Source organism: Tyto alba, unplaced genomic scaffold (genome assembly GCF_018691265.1).
Source record: "Tyto alba isolate M040663 unplaced genomic scaffold, T.alba_DEE_v4.0 Super-Scaffold_29, whole genome shotgun sequence".
NCBI lineage: Eukaryota > Metazoa > Chordata > Aves > Strigiformes > Tytonidae > Tyto > Tyto alba.
In genome coordinates, this window is record NW_024881303.1 from 11950780 (window position 1) to 11973224 (window position 22445).

The following is a 22445-nucleotide window of genomic DNA, read 5'->3' on the forward strand; positions in this document are numbered from 1 at the left end:
TATTGTCATTGTGCATTCCAGGTTACATTTTTAATTTAGAAAATATGTAATTTTCACTCAGTGAAATGGCTTTTTTTACCTTGAAATATGCACAACCCCTGTTACAGATACCACTGTTGTAGTGGGATATTTTTTTAACAAGATTTCTTAACAGAATAAAACATCTCTCTATTTCTTGGACTGTTATACTGAAAATTGCTGCTGGAAATAGAATGAGCTGTAAGTGTTGCACTGATGATCCAAACATAAAGGAGGGAAGCATTGGGAAGACTTTGCATAGTTTGATGGAAGTTGTATGTTTTTGAAACAGAGCGTGTGTATTAAGAAAATACTATCAATTCACACCCCCCACCTAATTTACTTGTAAAATCAGTGATCCAGAGGAAAGCCTTCAAGCCATTCTGAGACCCTTTTAAGAATTATCTATAGAGTCCAGTAGAAGCAGATGTAGAGATTGAGGTTTTTCTGGTGGAAGGTCATGGCAAAGGAAGTCAGCAGAGACTGGACATGTCCTGGGAGCAGCATCTGGTTTTTCTGTGTTATTTTCTTGTCTCAAGTGAGCACATTTTGGTTTGTGGATGGCACTTGTAAAAGCTTCCTTAATTTCTTGCCCAATTTGTGCTTTTTAGTCTATAATTAATAATAAAATGTCTCTCTTTGATTTATCAGCTAGTGGCCACAAGTACATACAAGTTATCTCGCCTTAAAGAATATTATGAAGGACTCTTGTCTGTCTTAAGTCATGCTAATAAAAATATACATACTACAAAGTTGATCTTCTTTTTAAAAAAAATTGTGTTCATGAACAAAGTGTTGAAATAGAAAATTAGTGTTTTAGGTGGATTTTGCCTTTTGTTCTAATTCCACTACTCTATGTAGCTATAACTGTAAATAAATGCATAGATTTTTTTTTCTAATATAAATATTTTTCATTATTGTTGATTGGTTACAGGAGTTTCAGTTGTAGTATCCAGTATGAATTATAATTTTGCTTCATAATTTTTTCAGTAGGAAATATTCAAAGAGGGACAATAACTTTCTCTAAGGATTGTAGTTCTTTTAAATTATGGCTTTAAAGTTTAGTGTTCCACATCTGGCTCATTTTAGTGACTGACCCTGAGGTGCAGATCTTACCTGAATAATTGTATGCAGAAACATGAAATGTTAATTGGAGTTCAGGTAGGAAAAAAAAGGGGGGGAGGGGGGGGGAGGGAAGGGGAAATCATTTATTTTCAAACAATACGTTATTTTCCTTTTCTGACAGAAGCTTGGAGGAACAGTTCTGTATTACACATTGGTTGGAGAACTAATACTTACTTAAGTAGGAATTTGATGTAGGGATATGAAACAAGCTGTTCAAAGTGGCTGAGATACTTTGGTATCAGCAAGATGTTAGAGGATGAGTTTTACTTTTCTTAGAGCGAAGTATTTCAGGGGACATACGGGACAAGGTCATTACAGGACTGCATTGGAAGTCAGTAGGGTGAGCCCAGAAAAGCAGAGCGGCTAAATCAGCTTTCCTCTGGGATCAGGTTTGATCAGATCCACAATCTGATGCTCTATTGATTGTTTTTTCTTTTTTTTTTTCCATTCCTTTTTTTGTATGGCTGTAAGATGTTTAGACCTTGTTCCATTTTGTAAGCATTCATTTGAAACAGTTTCATTTGTCGATATATTCAAAACATTTAATTTTATTTTCTTTTTCATCAGTATTAACTATATTGAGGATAGGAAATTATGTAATTTTAATTTGGTTTGCTAATAATGTAGTTTATATAGTTTGGTGAAAATACTACATTGTTTATTGAATTAATACAACACAGTAGTCCATCTTTTACATTGATCCAATAAATTAACTGAATTACATGCAAATATCTTGAAATGGATGTTGGGCTATTCTGAACTTTCCAGGTTTCCAGCATCATTTTTCAAAGGCTGGTATTCTTGTTCTGTGCAAATTCTAAAGTTGTGGTTAAACCAGGCAATTCTAAAATTGTGGAGTTTAGTTTTCTGAGTAGCAAAGCAGGTATTTGGCACATGTCACTTGCTGGAATTTGTCTTGTTACACTGCACTCATATGATTGCATAGTAAAAAATGTGGTTGAATTGAAGTAATTTAATGTAGAGATTTAAATTATATTTGTCGATAGAACTATGAGTATACTGAAACAATGCATTCGTTTTTAAAAACACATAATACCTAGTCTCACACATTGTTACAGCATTATATAAATTTTAAATAGTTTTCAGTAATTTCCTCTCTACCCCAATTTTGCAAAGGATTTGTTAGTCTTGAAATTCAAAAGGAGTGATATAGCCCCACTAGTATCTTGTCTTTTCATTCAGAGTTCACTCATTAATAGCCACTTACTTATCCAAATGGGACCAGCTTTACTTTGCTTCACTTTGTACAGGCTGTTTTTCATAGTTTCTTACCTCAAGTGCTCCAATCTGCCAGGAGGTTTCACCATATTGGGATGCAAGCTTAGCAACAGCCTTTATACACAGGCTCTCATGTGCTCTTGTCCTGCACTAGGTAAATAATGCTCACCACCACTTCAGGCTGCTAAGGCAGTTACACTGAAAACGTTAGGAAAGGAAAGAAGCTTCAGATTTCAATTACTGCTTAAAATACCTACGTGCATGTGTGTTATATCACATGTGCCATGCCAGTACTGTGTACCAATTCTACAGAACATCTTAACAGAAGAGTGTTAAATGTACTATAAGGGCTTTTTGCTTTTGTTTGTTTTGTGTTTTAGTGGTTTTCATCTGCTTTTCCACTTTTTGCTTTTTCTGTCCCTGGTACCTGCATGGTCTGTGTCCTTTCTTTCTGCTCTGAGGTTCCTTACTGTTTCATAGGTGTCCATCGTTATTCTTCCTCTGACTGGGGAGAAGGCTTTACCCTTCCTCTGAGGAGTGGAGATTTAGCTCCTGTCATCAAAACGCTTAATATAGGTCAACACATTAATGTAACATTTTGTCTTCTGCAGGTTGGGAATCCACGTGTTGAACTCACTCTCTCTGAACTTCAAGATATGGCTGCCCGACAACAGCAGCAGATTGAAAATCAACAGCAAATGTTGGTTGCTAAGGTAATAATTATATACAGAGCATAATAAATACAAATTTCCTTCAACATACACAAGCATAAGTGTCTTGGATACAGAAAAACACTAATTCATTCTAAATAAGCTCAAGAAATCCAAGATTGAGAAATCCATTGTTTTCCCCAGTTAATCTTCACCTAGGCAATATGCTACATTTCAGCATAAATGATACTATAACAACCTATGTCAGATGAAGTCATGTGTCTATAAAAATATTGCAAGGTTTTTCTTTCGTGAAGCCTGCTTCATGATCTGTCAGACCAGGCTCGACTCTGTGGTCATCTTTAGTAGCTCATTCACTCCAGTACAGTAATAGTGGTGTGAGATGAGAACGTGCCCATTTCATATATGTTCATGTATTGCATTTTGCGAGTGTCTGAGATGTAAGAATCCGAGTATGTTTTCAGAGTGGGGAGTGGGTTTAATGTTTTTGACATTGTTGTAGGTGTTATGCAGTATGCATTGGATGCTTAGAATACCTAGGAATCAACCTGTCAATTCTGTTTCTCTTTCTTGATGGAAATAATGTAGAAAAAAATAATGTTTTCCTTGTGTGCCCAGCAGAAGGATTATTATTTAGAACCAGGATATTGCCTTACAATAGGTCAGCTTGTTTAAAATGGTCTGTTGGATGTGTTTTGTCTTCTTTGGGAAGCTGGATAACAGCATTGGAAGTTCATTTTGAAACATCAGGAAAAGTGTTAATAGTGTCAGAAAACAAATATCAGAGGAAGCTTCACAGATGTGTTTGAGTGTTAGGCTAGGGCTGTATTTGCACACATATGTAAATTTGATATCTGGTCTAAAAAAAATCTTGAATCTCTCCTCTAGAACAGATTTGTTAACTTACTGTTAAGAGTTTTTCTAGGAGGACTGATACATATTTTAACTAGATACAACTTTGATTTCTGGAAGTAAAAACCCCACTGATCATATTGATGGTCTTTTCTAAGTTAACTTTTTTTAAATAAGTGGGTAAGAGGTACCTCTTGTCTAAAACCTCATTTTGTCAGGAGCAACGTTTGCGTTACCTGAAGCAGCAAGAACGTCGTCAGCAGCAGTCTGTTTCTGAGAGTGAAAAGCTTCAAAAACTTAAAGAACGTGTTGAAACCCAGGAGACGAAGCTAAAAAAAATCCGTGCCATGAGAGGACAAGTGGACTACAGCAAGATCATGAATGGCAATCTCTGTATGTGGAATTTTTAAGTAATTTATTTAATTTACTTTTACTGTTCACTGCAAGACTAGCAAATAATGCTATACTGCCAGTCAATAGAGCTTTGAAGCAGGATTTCAGATAGAATGTCTTTTCTCTTACAGAGGATGCTGTGCTCCTATGAAATTTGTATATGATGTAAATTTTTGTTTGTTTTATATAGTCAGGCATGTAGTCAGAATAAATCTATTCTCTATTAGAAAATATTATGACTGTTAGCAATTTCTCAACACATATTTTATATGTGCACACATATACTAGATTTAAAACTAGTGTTTTGTATTTATCAATACCTGTAGAAATAAAAAAAAATAACAACTGCTGCTTTACTTCATTGTTTATTGTTATTTTTTTATCTTGCTAATTTTAGCAACTGAAATTGAGCATATAAGTGCCATGTTCCAGGAAAAGCAGCAGGAGCTCCAGGCAGCAGTGTTAAAAGTGGATCAACTTACTCAGCAACTGGAGGATTTAAGGAAAGGAAAACTGAATGGGTTTCAGTCTTACAATGGACAAATGACGGGACCTGCAGCAGTAGAATTAAAAAAATTGTATCAAGAGCTACAGGTAAGTAACAGAGAGATGCTTTTTGCATGATAGCCGTAGATGTTAAAAAGTTGTACTGCTGCTCTTTATGGATGGCCATTTGGTTCTGTGACATCTCATAAAACTGGTGTATTAGAGCACTGTTAATGTGCGAGGTTGTAGTTAGCATATAACCCTCTTTAAAGCTAATTAAATTCTGGTTTAAAAACTATTTTTGTTGTTGCTCATACACAGAATAATACAAAGTAGGTAAGCATTCTGAAGGGCATTTCTCAGCCCCTAATACTGAAATACTGAATGTTGACATAATTTAGTATTTGTTTTAATCTATCTTTAAAAAATTTTTTTTAAAAATTCATTTCAGTACTTTCTTATTGTGCAAAGAACTGCGTACAGCAAGTTCACTTAGATGTCATCTTAAGTTGGAGACATGACTGGACAGTGAATAAAAGTAAATTTAAAATATATTGTGAAAATATAGTTATAATGTCTGGTGTAAATAAACAAAATACATAAGAAATAAAGAACAGATTTTAACAGAATCATCAAAAATAAAAGCTGCACTGTAGTCACTGCACTACATAGTGCACTATAGCTGCAGTATATTCGCACAGTATTCTCTGTATCACTATCGTATATCTTCCCCCCAGAAAACTGTTATATCTGAAGTATAGTTCTTGTGTGAGTAATTAAATGTTCAATTTACATTGAAATTTTGCCCAGTTTTTATGTTTAAAAGTTATGGAATACTTAATTGTGTGGTACTATATCAGGATTTGAGGACTTCAATTTACTCATGTACTTTTGTGATCAAGGCAACACTTTAGTACATATTTACTATTTCAAAATAAATTTCAAAATAAGTCTTTCATTTTTTTACATGAGCAAATACAACATACAAATGAATCCATCACATGTTTTCATGAATTAGGAATAGCAGTCCTTTTCCCTTCTTTTTCTCCCTTCCCCATTTATACAAGGCATAACTGCCTTTCGAGTATTTCTAACTGCAAAGATGCTCAGTAAAATAAGATTTCTCTGTTGTGCTTCACAATGATCCCATGTTTATCAAGACTTAAATTTGTCTCAGGGTTTGGGGTTTTTTTGCACATAACACTACTATAAAATTGGAACACTGAGACAATACTATCAGAGCTATTGAAGGTATGAAAAAATGCCGATGGGAAAGCAAGAGAAATAATTATAAAGCCTGTCATGGTTGATTTAAACCATAAAGGTAATCCATCCCCTAATCTACCAGAAACCTGCTGTGAAGGTTTCATTTTAATCCCCATGTAGAGAGGAAGATCTGTGCCCAGTCCCTGTGCTAGCAGTTCATTTAACCTCCCAACCAGACATCAAAAAGTTTCACGTGGAACTGGAAACAAATTCAATAGCACAATTTCTGTTACAAGTTTTATATCACTTAGTTTTCATGATAGTCAAATTGTCTTTGTTAAATATAACTTTTAACAAACTTTTTATATGACTTAATTTTTCACAGTGGAATTCAGTTCTGAAATGTCTTTGTCTAATTCTTCAATCCATTTGCTATAAACGAGATGCAGTCTACACGTATTTAAATGGTATCCACTAGTTGATTAGGACATGCTTTTGCTGTTTTCTTTTAAGATTTGCTCATGGTTGCAGATGCTAATTTGACAGGCTGTGTGGAAGCATAACATTAGAGACATCAGAACAAGTTGCTGATACAAGTTGCTTTGGGTTTTTTAACACTGTATTAAAAACCAACTTGACAACAGACAGAATGAAGTAACTGTCCTAACAAGAGTTTGGTTTTTTTGTTTGTTTTGTTTTGTTTTTTTTTTTTTAAGATTCGTAACAGGCTTAACCAGGAGCAGAACTCAAAGCTTCAGCAGCAGAAAGAACTCTTAAACAAACGCAATATGGAGGTGGCTATGATGGACAAACGGATCAATGAGCTGCGTGAACGACTATACAAGAAAAAAGTTGAGGCACGTCAAAAAGAAAACATCCCTGTAAGATAAACTGTTAAAAGGGCCACACTTTAGCTTATCAAGAGCCTATAAAAACTACGTAGAATCTAATTTTTTCTCCCAGACGAGAACCTATTTTAAAAGTAACAGGCTACTTAAAACTATTTTAAGGTTTTTCTGTAGATATCAGAAAACTTAGACAGAATGTGTTTTCTTTTTCTTTATGGCACAGACCATACTATATTAAAAATTATAGTAGTTTATATTTCTACAAAGGAAAATGTGATTATGGGCTGTGTTTCAAAGCATGAAAGCGTAGAAAGTTTCGTTTTTCTAAAGTATTGATCTTCCAATATAGAAAACTGATAAAAATATAAATGGTCCAATAAAGTTAGTTTTAATAGCCGTCTGAAACTTTGGAAAGAATTCAGTTACACAGTAGACCATTTATCTAAGAACTAGAGGGATTGATTCTGGATTTCCATATGTATTTCTAGCTGGAGGTATTGCTTTTTCAAAAAAAACTGTGTACATATTTGATCACTTAAGAACTCGTTTTAGTCCATTTGCTTAAGAAAGTCCCAGTGAAAGAGACCTTACACACATAATGGTTTCAACAAGAAATGTATGTGCTGTGGCTGAGAAATTTAATTTTTGAGGTTTTGATTTTAGGGAATAAAATTTGCAGTTTCTACTACTTTTTTTTTTTTTTTTTTTTTTTTGGTAGAAGCATGGAATATGATAACAATTATTAAGTTCTCTTATCTAGAACCATCCACCATAGCTAATTAAATTTAGATCCTGTTCATGTACAAATGCCTAGATTAAATGGAAGTTCATGTTTCAGTTCGTCTGATATTTTTTTTTTTTTTTTTTTTTTTTTTTATTAGTTGAATCGTATTAATGGAACTTCATCACCCCAGTCATCCTTGAGTACTTCAGGAAGGGTAGCAGCAGTAGGACCTTACATCCAAGTTCCAAGTGCTGGCACTTATGCTGTACCAGTAGATCCAGTTAAACCACAGTCTCTCACCATTGCTTCTAGCTCAACACATGGAAGATCAAAATCTGGTAAGTACTTAAGTGTGGTGTTTATTAACACACGTGGTTTGGAAAGGTCTAATAAAGAAAAAGAGTAATCTTAGGAGGCACAGTGTTGGCATAATCTCTGTAGTGAAAGAGGCAAGTTTTAGATGTCTTGATACTGTTCCATGAATTGGACATTACTCATTTGATAGGAAGCATTTTTGCCTCTTTCCATTAATTTTTCTTAGGACTGAGTGTTTTCTTTGAAATTTTACAAGCTGATACACCACTAAAAGGAGCACATGTTCCTCTGCAGATTCTATGTTCTGTCTTTTAATGGCTTTTCACTTTGTGTGTGTGAATATGATAATGAAATCAACTTTGTGGCAAACTATATTATAAACAACTATTTACAGTATGTTGCTTTTTGTCAAGTAAAAAAAAGCGAGTGAACAAGTAAGAACACCATACTTCTCAGAAGGAGACTAAAGAGGAGAATAGAATAAAACTGTGAGGCTTTTGCTCCAACTGAGATACGAGAATTTATGGTGCTTGAAGCATTTCTGAAATGGAATAACCTTAGCATTGATGCCATTTACTTGTTTCTACCTTCATTAGTGAAGGAGCTGCCCCTCCAGAATAGTCCCTAGAACTTGATGTCCAAAATTGCCTCCCACATCTCCCAGAATTGATAATTCCATCTACATTATCAAATAGATTTAAAAAAACAAAAAAAAAAAAAACAAAAAAAAAAAACACCTTATATTGGATACTGAAGGAAGCAGGAAGCAGGTCGTGATATTTGTGCCTAAAGTTCTCATTCTGGCAAAGCTCACCTCTGCTCACATCTTAACAAAATCAGAATTCTTAAGAAATGGCTAGCTAGGAAAACATGCATAATATGAATAAAAATGCACAATCCCATTGGTCTAACCACAGGATTTAGTTTACTCTGTCTCCTACGAGAGATCTAAAAATGAGATAAGCAATGACCACTAGAGCAACACTTCTGCAATATTCACATACGTTCCAGTACTTAAAACTGAATCGTCCAGCAAAGCTTGCAGCATGCTTCCCGATGGGGAAGAAGAAATGGAGGGAAGATAATCTGAGCATCTCTGTAGGAAGGAGTGATGGAAATACACACACACACACCCCCTGCCACCAGAACCCCAAGGTCAGGAGGTGAAACTATCTAAACAGAACTTAAAAACCCCCAAATGTGAGTCTTTTCCATTGATATTAGTGATTTAACAATCCCTTTAGTTGAATTCAAAGGCTGTACGAACCCCATCACTGTGGTTTTATGGAGAAGTCTTAAGAATATGGAATGACTTAATTGTGGGGTGAAGTGACAGATCTGCAACAGTGTTGTTTTCAGACATGTGGATTCTTCTTCCACATATGGGAAAGGATAGTTCATAACTTTTAAGTTCACCAATCAGAAATAATTCACTGTTTTGTAAGTATCAGCCTCAGAAGATATACATACCCACTTCTAGATCTACCTCGGGAGATTACAAGATCTCTGAATGGTAACTTTTTGATTTTATAAAAGTAATTATTCTGCCTTAGGACTGACTTTGTGTATATTACTCTGAAGTTACTTGAATATAGTTCTGTAAGATAGATTTATGTACGGAGAAGCTTATATGCTCCCAGGAGGAAAAAACATAGAGAATTTTATTCAACTGTCATGCTTCTATTTATCATCTGAGTGTTCCTGTTCTAATTTCTCCATTGTCATTATAATTTTTCCACCATTTTTTTTTTTTTTTTTTTTTTTCCTCTGTGTAACTGGATCTGCCTTGGTGTGTCCGGTAGAGACAGACTGTGGGTGTGTGAAAAAGTCTCCAGACACCTGGAAGGTTTCTGATTTAGACATAATAGTGGATCCTATTCTGTCACCTCCCACTTCTCTTCAGTCTGCTGTTCACAATGTCATCCGCCTGGCACCTACTCTCTTTGGCACCCAGCACTGTGAGTCCATAGAAGATCTCTGGCTAGCCAAGAACTCAGATTTAATATGGTCATCTGAGCCCTTGCATACAGATGCATATTAAACAGCATCTTCAGAGCTTGTATTGTGGTCTGGCATGCAGAAGATGCTGTTGAAATGTAAAATTGTTGAGCAGTTGCTTTTTATCCTTGAAGGAAACATTTGCAGCAAATTCATCCCTGGAGCACTGGAGTAGTGTACTGGGGATGAGTTTTCTTCATTGAAAAACCTTGAAATTTTCTAACAGTTATTAGAAAATTTGTGATGATCACCAAAGCATGTTTTAGTGCATCTCGGACTAGATAGATGTATTACATACAGGTTTAGCTTGCCTTACTTTGCGGGAAACTTTCAGTTTCCATGTTGCACGGGCCCCAGAGTTGGGATAAAAGCTCACTCTGGCCAAGCCAATAGCAAGAATCTTGCTGACTTCCATTGGACAAAAATGTTACACTTGGTTTGCGCTTCAGTTGCTGTGGTAATTATCCTGGATCCAGACCTACAAAAATTTTTAGGTAAAGTCAGAGAAAATGCACAAAACCTTTTGTGTCTGCATGTCACTGTCATATTTATGTAAATGTGCAACGTACTGGTGAGAGTTGAAATAGACTGGGTGTTAGGTAGCCTTACAGGCAGCAGACAAGAGGGTACGATGGGGGAGAAGATGAAGCCAGTTGGCTGAAATGGCTTTGGGATGGCGTGAGAGCAGGAGCTAATGAGGGCTTGTCGGAAGGGTGTTGCCATCAGATGGGCAAGTGCCTGGGGCCTGTTCGGTCTAACCAGAGATAGCAGGAGGCAGGCCCTGTCTGGTTGCCTCCTCGCAGCACCCACGGCGCAGGCTCTGGCCGCCTCCCCTGCAGTTCCAGGCTGCAGCAGCAGCTCCGGGAAGCGCGTGAGCTGCAGCCTGAGTTGTGGGAGTGCGAGGGGTGCACTTGTGCAGAAGGGATGGTATTGGCAAGTCTGCCAGATCGTAGTATGAAGGACAGGAAGGTGGGAACAGTTACATTCCGATGTTTATAGAAGTAGAATGAAACAGAGAAGTTAGAGTCTGAATTTACTTACCTCAGAATCTGGGGGTGAGCGTGCTAATATTGGGGATTTGAAGGATTACAAAAAGTTTTTGTAGAACTGTCTCTCTAATAGAAGAGTGTGGACTTGTATTTGCAGGTAAGATATTTAAATTCGTTGGGACTTTTGTTTCTGTAAGTACTTTCTTAATAGCTAAACTTAGGGCTAAAGATGCTTTCGTGTTTAGTGTGAATCAATTGTAACACCTTTTACTGATCCTCAAAACAAGTTTTATTGGAGCATAACCTTACTGGAGTTACTGAATGTCCTGTGCATTTTGTACAGTAAATGTTAATTCAGTGCATACTTGGAAAATTTGCCGTTGTTTAGGGTCAGAGTGTTTAGACAGTCATCTTTTTTTGGTCTTGCTCTTGATAGCTAGATGATTAAAAACAATTACAAACAAACAAACAACTCAACACGTGCAGTTCTTGGATGTTGCCAGTGCTAAAGCTGGGCCTCACCACTTTACTTCCTGTCAGTCTGTAAGTATGAAAAGCGATTTCTGGACTACGTACTATATTCTCAGTGGAAAAATATGCAAGTGTAAACCCTATTTTAACGACCAACCACAAAAATACTCTTGCTTCAAAGCAATTCTCAGAATTCAAACACAGTTGATCTGTATTTGAAAGTTTAATACATTATAGTGTGTGTAATATTAAGGAATGGTCTGCACACATAATTTAAAAATATTTAGTATGTTAGCTTAAACGCAAGAGGTATAACTTTTTTTTTTTTTCTCACTTAAAAAAAAATATGATTTTAACAAGCCCATAAATAGGATTTATGAGCTAATAGAGTGAATTTGCACTCATAGTGAAAACATTGGGTGGTAACTGTTGAGAAACCTTCAGGTTGTCATTTCGAGGAGGGAGGGTAGGGAGTGGGGGGAAGAAAAGGGATACTCAATAAAGAGGGTGAGGCTCATGGGTAGAAAGTAGAGTGGTGATGTTAAATTCACTGTGGTGAGAACGTTCCTATGCAGCTTATTCTTAGACTAGCTGCTATACTGGAGTGAGGCTGGCAAAGAATTCTACAAATAGCCTTGCCGATTGTGTTTGCCAGGGGCCTAAAACTGAAATGAAAGGGGAAACTTTGCCACTAAATTCCTGATTTTCATTTGATGTTGTCTTACTGTTGGGTCCAGAAAACTCAGTAAATCTCGACACATGCACAACTCCCCTCCATTTTAGTTGTTAGTCTCTAACAAGGTTAGTTACATGTTACGTGTCATCTTAACTGGTCCTAAGTGTTCCACTGAGATAATCACAGGCCATAGCGAAGGAGAAATTATCTCTGGTCTCCTTTAGAGTAAGAGAAACCTGAAGTTTAATCTTTCAAAGGCAAATCAAAGCCTTAGGATCTAACCAGGGATCTATTAGTTACTATAAAACAGATCTAATTATCAGGCTATTTAAACTCTCTTTCTTAGTTTAAGAACAGAAACTAAATAGTCTCACACAGTTAATAAAGTAACATATCAATGCATCTAGGACTTCATTAAGGATTTGTTGCCTCAGTTTATGTTCAGCTATGCATGATTTTTTGTATATGATGAAGATAAAAGCCCATGACTTGTATCTTGATGCTGTAAGTTGAGGCTATCAGCTGACTATAAATTTCTTTCAAGTTACATCTGTGGGGCAGTTCCGATCAGGTGAGTATGTTGAGAAAAAACAAAAGGTAAGTTAACTGCCACTTCCAGGAAAGGAATGTATGCTTTTGTTCCACCTCATTGTTGAAAGGAGTTTTTACATCCTGCTATGAGTGACTGAATCCAGTAGCCGTAGTTTAAATTTAGAGTAAGTCCACTCAGGGCTTACATAGACATAACAATTAGCATAATTTGATAGGGTCCCTGGATAGTACTAAATGAAATATGTTGATGAAGTGTTTCTATAAGGATTTTTGTTCTGAACTCGTTTGTCTTCTAAGAGCAGAATATGCAAGGCTCAAACCAAAATTTTAACCATCTCTTTTTCCACAGAAATTTTCAACACAATTTGAATGTCAAAAGCTAATGAACAGCGTATTATATGCAGTGATTGGGCTTTCAGTATCAATTTCAGAATCAAACTTTAATAGTGATTTATCTCATTTCTGGAATCAAGTTAATCGTGTTGTAATCGAAGTTATTCCATTTCACGTGTTGTTTTGCTTGTTTACAATGGTGGTGTGGATTATCTTAAATATAGTATTTTTGTCTGTTTTCAAGCTAATGATGGAAATTGGCCAATACTTAAACAGAGCTCAACCCCTGTGGTAAAACCCCCTCAGATCTCCAACACAGACTGGAAAGAATCAAGCATGGATACTGCTTTAAAACAAGGAACTATATCCAGCCAGCCTTTGCCAACTTCAGTATTAGGAAGTACTGATAAGCTGGTGGGTTTCATCTGTGATACATTTTATAGATCTGTTTTGATGAAATGATGAACCTTTGGCTTCCATAGCTGAACTCACTTCAGTTACATACACATTCAGTTTCCCTGATGATGATTATTTAAAAAGTCGTAATTACCTTTGTATTCTTCCTGTTCCTTTCTGTTCTTATCACATTACAATTTATACTTTTTTTTTTTCAACTTCAGTAGTTTGTATTCCTTCCTGTTCTTTTACATACCTGGTCTCCCCTTTTGTCTCCCTTTGCTTCTCCTAACCATCTCCCCCACCTTCCTATTTTTTAATCCAAATCTTGGTTACCCTTTCTCCTGGGTGTAGATGATCCCTTTTTCAATGCGTTCCTTTTCTCGCGCAAATAGTCATTGAATCCGTCCTTGAGTGAGTCCACTGGTGTTGTCTGTCTGCACTTGTTCTAGTACTTTATGAATTCTTTAAGACTGTAATCTTGAAAGAATAAGGACCTTGCCTTTAAATAGTCCCGGTAAACGCTGTTATCATCCTATATATTACAAAGTACATTATCAACTAGATACTGATATCCAGAACCTAGAACAAGTTATTCAGGCTTTGAAAGTATGCAAATAGTTTGGGATTCATATTAATATATTATAGCTGAAGATGCCTTTCAGCAGTGGCCTGTGTCTGATGTATGATGAGGTCCTGTGATAAATTCAGGTAGAATCATAGCTAATGATTAAGGAATACAAATTGTTTGTATTGACTCCTTTGCTGTCACACGAGATTATTAGTATGTTTTGTTGAATAAGGAATATTCTTTCTTACAAGTATTTTATTTAATTAAATGGTATATATTGTTTATTGTTACTACATAGGGTCTTGACCTGGGGAAGGTGCCACCAACAGTTCCTGGTGTAAGCAAGCAGTTGCCTCAAAACTACGGGACCTATCCAAGTCCAGTTCCCTTAGGAACAGGCTCTACAAATTCTCTAGAAAGAAGGAAGGATGGCAGTCTGCCCAGACCTGGCACCAGTATAACAAATCGGCAAAGACCTGTTCCTCTTCCACCGCCAAGCAACGTGCATCAGCCCAGCTCTTCACAGCAGATTCAACAGCGAATTTCTGTACCTCCCAGCCCTACGTATCAACCTCCCGGTCCCCCCTTGTTTCCAGGAGGAGATGGCAGGCCAGAGCTCCCTTTAACTGTGGCAATCAGACCTTTTCTAGCAGATAAAGGATCAAGACCTCAGTCTCCCAGGAAAGGGCCACAGACAGTGAACTCCAGTTCCATCTACTCAATGTACCTTCAGCAAGCAACACCACCAAAGAATTATCAACAAGCTGTATACAATACCTTAAATAAGTCAGTAAAAGCAGGTAGAATATATTTTGCTTTCTTTTTTTTCCTTTGAAATAGACTTGTTGGGCTTAGTTTACTTTCTGTATCAGCTTGAAAAATTTGTCTAAATCTGTGAGAAGAGGAAGGATGTTTTTGTCTGCAGCATGGCAGAAAAATGATCCCATATATTTTTGGGGGTGATAAATAAGTATCCATTCAATTACCTTTTATTTAAAACAAGATGCAATTAGAACAATAGTCTGGATACTCTACCAATACTTTGAGAAACAAATTGAAAAAAGTGTATAGAGACGAGAGTTGTTCTCCTCTTACTGTTTCCTCATGAAAGAGCTAAAAACATTCCAGATGTTACAGGTAGCTTATAATTCTAAGAAGGATCACCAACAGGTGAGTATTCATTTCTGTTTTGATAGGTTCCAATATAATTAATTTGATTTTTTTTCTTTTTGTATTAGTGTCAAACAAGTAGTAACAGAGACATATGCAGCTTATTTGCAAGTATTTTATTATGTAATTTGAGAAAAGTTCTTCACTGTGTTCCATCTTTCTTTTCTTCAGTTTATGGAAAACCTGTATTACAATCTGGTTCGACTTCTCCCTCACCCTTGCCATTCCTTCATGGTTCTTTGCCCGCCCAAACTTCCTCACAGCCACAATCGCAGCCTCAGACTGAGGTCTCCGAGAAAGATCAAGAGCTGGAAAACGCTCCACCATCCAGTGAAAATAGCAATGTGGAAAACATTCCTCGTCCTCTCAGTCCTACTAAGCTCACACCGATTGTGCATTCACCCCTACGATATCAAAGTGATGCTGACCTTGAAGCTCTGCGAAGAAAATTGGCCAATGCTCCTAGGCCACTAAAGAAGCGCAGTTCTATCACTGAACCAGAAGGCCCCAGTGGACCAAATATACAAAAATTGTTGTATCAGCGCTTTAATACTCTTGCTGGAGGAATCGAAAGTGCTCCCTTTTATCAGCCGAGCAATCCACAGGACTTCATAGGCATCTTAGCTGATGTTGATAATGGTAATGCTAGTACCAACGGCAATATTGAAGAACCTATTTCCGTGCAACCTACAGTTCCTCTTCCTGATGAGCCACCCCCTTCGTCAGATGCCAATGATAATGAATTACCTTCTCCTGCTACCGAGGAACTGATAAGCACTGAAACCACAAATCAAACATCTGAGACAACTGAGGATAACAATAACAATCCTGCTATAGTTCCTTCTACTGAACAGTCATCCAGTCCCACGCCTGAGGTCAGTTCTCCAGTAGAAGATGAAGCTCCTTTGCCACCTGCTCTCCCTCCTCCACTTCCTCAAGTAAGCAACAAAGCAAAAAGACAATTTTGTGAACTACGGAATGGGCTGTGTGCTTAAGCATAACTGGGAGGTGGTAAGCTTATGCTAAGTGGTATGCTTGCACTTCAAGTTTCATGATACTAGAAGAAAAGAAAACCAGGGGGGCTCCACGGAGAACTCTGATGGATTAGTTTCCTTACTACTGTAGTTGTTGAATAAGGAAAATATGCATACAAGCAACAGGAGGTTGTGTATGTACTTCAGGTCGTAGAACTTTTTGGGGAATAAACTCTTGTTGTAGAACCAATTCTGAAATCTGAGATTCCATTAGAAAATATTTTTTTTTCATTTCCCCAGGCATACAAAGATAACTGTTTGTATGAAACTAAGGGTAGGCTATGTCAGTGGGAAGCTTTTTAATTTGCAGGCAAGCTGAAATAACTGTTCTGGGAGAAGCGCTCTCCTTTTCCCCTCTCAGCAGTGAGATGTGAGACCAGGGCTAACACTAACAGCAACACAGCTGACTTGTTTTAGCAGAAATGTTTTTCTAATGGGCTTGGTGCATAATTTGAATTGCTTTCAAAGTCCCTCCTCCAGCTGCACCAAAATCTTTTAAATACTTGTCATTACCAAAATCTACAGCATATGGAGACTTGAAAATAGGGAGAAAGCTGAATTTTTTTCTCAGTTGTTGATATGACTCACTTGAACACTGATTTCCAAGAAATCTCCACTTTTTGATTCACGTAGGGACCCTGCGTTCCTCTGACAATTGGACTGCAGTGGGCACAGGGCCTTGTACGCATTTTCCATGAGCACAGGTGGGCCAGGATACTTCCAGGAGAAGGGAATATGCTAGCAACAGATATGGTGCATGCTGTGAGAGGTTCTTTTCCAAACTGAAATAGCCATACTACATAGGAACGTAAATGAAAATAGATCTTCCAGTGCTACAGACTAAAAGCATTCTATAAAAGCTGTAATTAATAATAGATGATTTTTTTTTTTTTTTTTTGGACAATGACAAGGACACATGTGAATGATACAGAATATTCTCAGAACGCATGTAAATGTGTTTCAGGTCTTGAGAATGCTGCTTCTGATAACACCGGCTAGAATGTCACATAAAATAGCTTCATGCTCTGTACTTTTCTTTCCCACAGCAAAACTTGTAACTTGTCGGTACTGACCTACTGCAGATACCTTTGCTAATCTAGTGCAAAGAGTAGAGGCTATACTCAGGCTTAATTGTGTCACACTTTCTAGTCTAAGCAAAAGTTTTGACAATGTCTCAGACAATCCACCAGAAACATATTAATTTTATATTAGCTATAATTAAGATAGTGGTGCTCACAAACCACTGACTGCAGTATTTTATTCCTTGTACTCACTACCTTTAATTAGAAGCTTCTAAATTATATTGACGTGCTTTTTCATTTTTTAACTGATAAGATATAGTAAGATATAAAGCCTTTTATTTGGAGAATTAATAGTAGAAACATTTGCATTGTTCTAATTATTATTTAAGGAGAATGGGATTCTTAATCTAGTTAAAAAGTAACAGAATAATTTGTAATACTTGTGCAACTTGAAACGATGCCTTCCAACCTTCATCTTTACTCAGACAAAACGTACCAACTTGAAGAAACCCAACTCAGAAAGAACAGGCCACGGTTTGAGAGTGAAGTTCAATCCATTGGCCCTCCTCCTAGATGCTTCTTTGGAGGGAGAATTTGATCTTGTACAACGAATCATATATGAGGTGAGCTTCTGAGCAATGGCAGCCACTTTAAATATTTAGGGGGAAAAAAAAAAGTGCTGAACTGTTTTATGTTTTCAATAGGTTGATGATCCCAGTAAACCAAATGATGAAGGAATTACACCTTTGCATAACGCAGTGTGTGCTGGTCATCACCACATTGTGAAGTTCCTGCTTGATTTCGGTGTAAATGTAAACGCAGCAGATAGTGATGGGTGGTAAGTGTTAAGATTTTTAACTTAGCATCTGGGAAAACCACCATTTTGATGCACATCCAAAATCCAGTCAAGACCTGTGAACACTTTCCTTCCCCTCTACCCCTGCAAATGAGCATTTTCTGCTCTGTTTCACCCTCACCGTTGTTTTACATGTCAAATTCTGTCATATTGGAAAATACCCTTTTATATCCAGCAGCTTCGCAAGCTGTGAAAATCAACATTTTTGCTAACATCTGATTTATAATGTTTGGCTTTACTGGAGTCAGGTAAATCCTGCCATCCACTCCAGTTGCTTGACAGGTTTTGGGGAACGCATCCATATGCTGTAATCATGAAGAACGAGTCCCTTTAAAAACACACAGACTAAACTCCACATTGCAAGACAAAATAGGATTCATGGAAGTTTATTTTTTCATGTGCACATTTTTGCTTTATTTCAGGACACCCTTGCATTGTGCTGCTTCTTGCAATAGTGTTCATCTCTGTAAACTACTGGTTGAATCTGGGGCAGCTATTTTTGCTTCAACTATAAGTGATATAGAAACTGCTGCAGACAAGTGTGAAGAGATGGAAGAAGGTTATATTCAGTGCTCCCAGTTCTTGTACGGTAAGCTGTGATACTACAAAATTTTTTAGCTTTTCTAAAATTCACCCCTTTTGTGTCTCTGATCTGCATGAAATATCTGCTTGGGCCCCAGACTTGACAATACTGCCCATCACCTACCTGTTCTTTCAAAATGCTAAAACCATTCACTCTTACATTGCTCACAGTCCTTCTATTCTTTGAATTACTTCACAGGCTCCTTGTAATGTTTAATTTGGCTTAATTTCAAAGAAATGCTTTCATGGGGAAGCTTTGACAGTAACAGTGGCAAGTGTCACTGTCAAGTGTCATATGACAGATACTCTAACTTCCAGGTGCACAGAGTTCTAGCAGGTCACATGAAAAAACACCTAATTTATGAATAATTAACTTACAGAATGTATTTAGTAAGATATATTTTGCAAAAGAAGTACCTTAATGGAGCAGTCAAATTTTTACTTATACATCAGAGGATATAAGCTTCATTAAAGCTCTATATACCTGACACTGCAGATTTTCAGAAGCTGCAAGCGTTACTGTGTAAGGCCTGCTGCAGAAAGCAAGCCTGTGAGAAATACACAGCAGTTCTATAAAGCTGCTTTGCTCAAACATTTGTAAAACTATTTTTATCCTCATTTGAATAAAAGGTTGTAAAATTTCTATTGCACATATAATCAAAGATAAAAACCTCATGGTCTGAATTGGTTTAAAATACTTTGTAAAATTTGGTTTTATCAGGAAGTTACATTTCTGAAAGCATTTCATCATGGGAGTGCTGAAAATTGTTCATGAAATTTTATTAACAAGAGACTAATATTTGGGTCACAGTGCCTGTACTAAAAAACTCAGAGGAAAACCCAGGCTCGTTTACCATCCAGTGTGTTCTCTAATTTGTTGTTACCAGGAGTGCAAGAGAAGCTAGGAGTGATGAATAAGGGAGTGGTGTACGCTCTGTGGGATTATGAAGCCCAGAATAATGACGAGCTGTCGTTCCACGAGGGCGATGCCATTACCATTCTAAGACGCAAGGATGACAATGAGACAGAGTGGTGGTGGGCCCGCCTCAATGATAAAGAAGGCTATGTGCCTAAAAATCTCCTTGGGGTAAGTTCCTAAGTTACCATCTGTTTTTCACTTCCTCCTGAAGTAGGAACACAAGATGGATCTTTGGTCAGAACCCCCCCGTGCATCATCTGGATACACTGCGACCAAGTACAAAGCAGATTATCCTTACTCTGTATGGCCTCTGTGTCACTAAACAAAAAGGAGAGGCTACGTCTAGGAGATTAGTGCTGGTTTTTATTTGGCAAGTTAGTATCTTTATTATCATTTACGCTTTAATAATTTTTTCCCCTCAGCTAAATCTAGGGCCCCTGTGTCAAGTGTGGTATCTATTAGGCAGCTTGAAGCTTTGGCCCAGGAAGTTCTTTGGGAAGGTTCTTAATGCCTAGCACAAGATGAGCATTGTATAAATGTGTATGAATTTAAACCAGGAAAGAGCCTCGAAGATGACAATTGTAGGCAAGTCATGCACGCTGCTCTCAGTGAAATAGAATACCGCTATCATGAGACACCAGGAACGTGAGGCTATGAAGCAGAGAGGTACAGGTGCCAAAATGCGTAAGAAAACGGTAGAGCAGGCAATAAGCTCTCTCCAGGGCTCGACAGGGAATTCTTGTACTCATGTAAAAGCATCCTTTGGTCTGGTCTGGGATCTTGAGCTAAATGAACCAAGTCATCTTCTGAGCAGCAGTAAGTCAGCCCTTGGCCTCCTGCTGCTTCTGGTTTCATTTTTCAGAAGTTACCTGAGAACATGCTGTGGCTTACAAAAACCTCACCCCCAAAAACACTTCATCACCCAGTACTTGTTAAGTACCACCCCCTGGTTATAATTTAACTAATTTATATTTAACTTGGTATCAACTGTGCAAAGCCTAATGTTTTTATTCTGTTTTTGCAGTTATATCCACGAATAAAACCTAGACAGCGAACCCTTGCTTGAATTCAGTTGTACAACTGTGCAATGCCGTGCTGGTAACTGGAAACAAAACATACACTGGAGCCATCATTTTTGATCATTTCACACAGAGAAATAAAACTGAGATTTAGTTTTAATGGTGCTTTCTCTTGTTAAATGGACAGCATCCACAGTTTTCAAGATCTGCAGTTTGTAAACGAGGATCGTTTTTATGTGACCCACCACTGATGAGGAGAGCGGTACCTCCACCACCTACAGTGTTGTGCCAACTGTTGTCTAAAGCGGTGTTTTCAGTTCAGTTCCGTGGTAGGAGCTTTCTTGTGTTAAATGTTCAGAGGTGTCATTTGCGGAGTGCAGATACGCTGTCCAGTTTGCTCCAACCCCACAGTAACTGTCCCACGTCAGGGTTTTGGCTAATTTGTTCGATACCAGTGAATGTTGAGTTCTCACCACTGATCCACTCTTTGGGTTCTAGGACACAAGACCTTCACCTATTACATGCACAATTAAGTAACCACCAAAGCTTCATGAAGGCTAGGGTTTTAAGTGGTAACGTACTATACACTTAAATCCCAGTCTAGACAACCCCAACAAAAGCTTTACATAGTCTAGCATCTAGTAATATTTGCGTTTAGAATCGAGCTAGAGAACTAACAAAACAACAGTATTTGTACGCTTCTCAAAATCCCTACACACTATTTCACTTGGTGTTTTCTTTTCTTATTATTCAGCCTACAGCACCAGTGTTACCTCTACTACTGTAAAAGTTCCCCTACTACCAACCTGACCTTGTCCATCCTGGACAAAACAGTTAGTACCAAACTTGCAGCAGCTGAAGGGATTTGTATGTCTGCATGGATGAAAGTGCAATAGTTGAAAAGGGTAAGAGCCTGGTGAGGGTTATACTGTGTAATTTGAAGTCTGCCTGAGTCAGTCTAGAAGAAAATATGAAGGACGGGATAGAAGTAGAAAGAGGGTTGTATAGATGCTAAGTCAAGGAGAAGAAAGAGACAGGGTTTGGAGCGGGATTTTAGAAAGGCAGTAGCTTATTTAAGGACTGTTTCTGTGGTTCTTGGCAGCCTCCATCTGTTGCCAAGGTAAGTTATGCAATAACCTATTCCACTACATTGTAGTTTCAAGCAAAAAAAAAAAAAAAAAAGGCACTTCACTGGAATTTTAATTGTACATGATTTTATATACCAAAAGTATATTTTGAATTTCCCATTTTAAGTTTTAGCCATGTCTTGTAATTTTCTCCCATTTAACAGTATGCAATTTGATTAATTCTTCATGTACAAGTTCTGTGTATAATTTATATATCCATTTCTTGCAGTGCTGTAACTTGCTTTTACCACAGGTTAGCATTAACTGTATATATTGTGGTGAAAAGTGAAAAGGGTATTATTGTTGAAGAATTTGCTACATGAATGTGATGATTAAAAGAGCCTATGATCCACTAATTCAGAGAACATGTAAATGTGCACAATAAAGTACTGCTGAGGCACGGCTGCATCTCCAGTATTTTTATAGAGGTAGCCACAGTAGCTGTGCCTTGGGCATAGTCCACACAAAAAGAACAATTCAAGCTTGCCCTGTTTTATCTGGTTAGTCAAGTTTCCTCATTGGTTGAATAGCTGCACAGAAAATGACTTGCCAACCAGTTCTGGAACCTCCCTACATTAATCCTTGTCTAGAAAAGCTCTCGGGGTCCTTCACCCACAGCTGATGACTGAGCCCGGTGTGTGTGTTCACTCCTTTCTTACCAGCGTAGGAAGACAAGAGGGTAGAAGGACGCTTGGCTCGGCACATGCAGCCAGAGGATTCATTCCAACCACTGAACCAATTATCAACACTTAGAGCTAAAATTAGGGTGCTGTTTATAGAAAGCCAAAAGTTTCACAGTTCGGCGTAGAGATCACAGTATCCATCATTAAAGAAGTTACTGCAAAAGTACCAC

General features: G+C 37.5%; 1 protein-coding gene across 10 annotated transcripts in view; it reads left to right on the top strand.

Moving 5' to 3' along the window:
• PPP1R13B (protein phosphatase 1 regulatory subunit 13B) overlaps positions 1-21992 on the top strand; it is a 73059-nt gene extending 51067 nt beyond the window's left edge. For 7 of the 10 annotated variants that reach the window (XM_032981629.2, XM_032981631.2, XM_032981630.2 and 4 more), the window contains 14 exons: positions 2994-3095; positions 4124-4298; positions 4696-4892; positions 6707-6871; positions 7720-7900; positions 9680-9835; positions 13141-13310; positions 14162-14663; positions 15205-15971; positions 17575-17712; positions 17794-17927; positions 18368-18534; positions 19415-19614; positions 20471-21992. In XM_032981629.2, the coding sequence (XP_032837520.2) occupies positions 2994-3095; positions 4124-4298; positions 4696-4892; positions 6707-6871; positions 7720-7900; positions 9680-9835; positions 13141-13310; positions 14162-14663; positions 15205-15971; positions 17575-17712; positions 17794-17927; positions 18368-18534; positions 19415-19614; positions 20471-20512 (3096 nt within the window). In that variant the 3' untranslated portion in view covers positions 20513-21992. The remainder of the gene's footprint in view (positions 1-2993; positions 3096-4123; positions 4299-4695; positions 4893-6706; positions 6872-7719; positions 7901-9679; positions 9836-13140; positions 13311-14161; positions 14664-15204; positions 15972-17574; positions 17713-17793; positions 17928-18367; positions 18535-19414; positions 19615-20470) is intronic. The other 3 variants (XM_032981633.2, XM_032981634.2, XM_032981635.2) reach the window with 3 other exon arrangements.
• Positions 21993-22445: the final 453 nt, after the last annotated feature.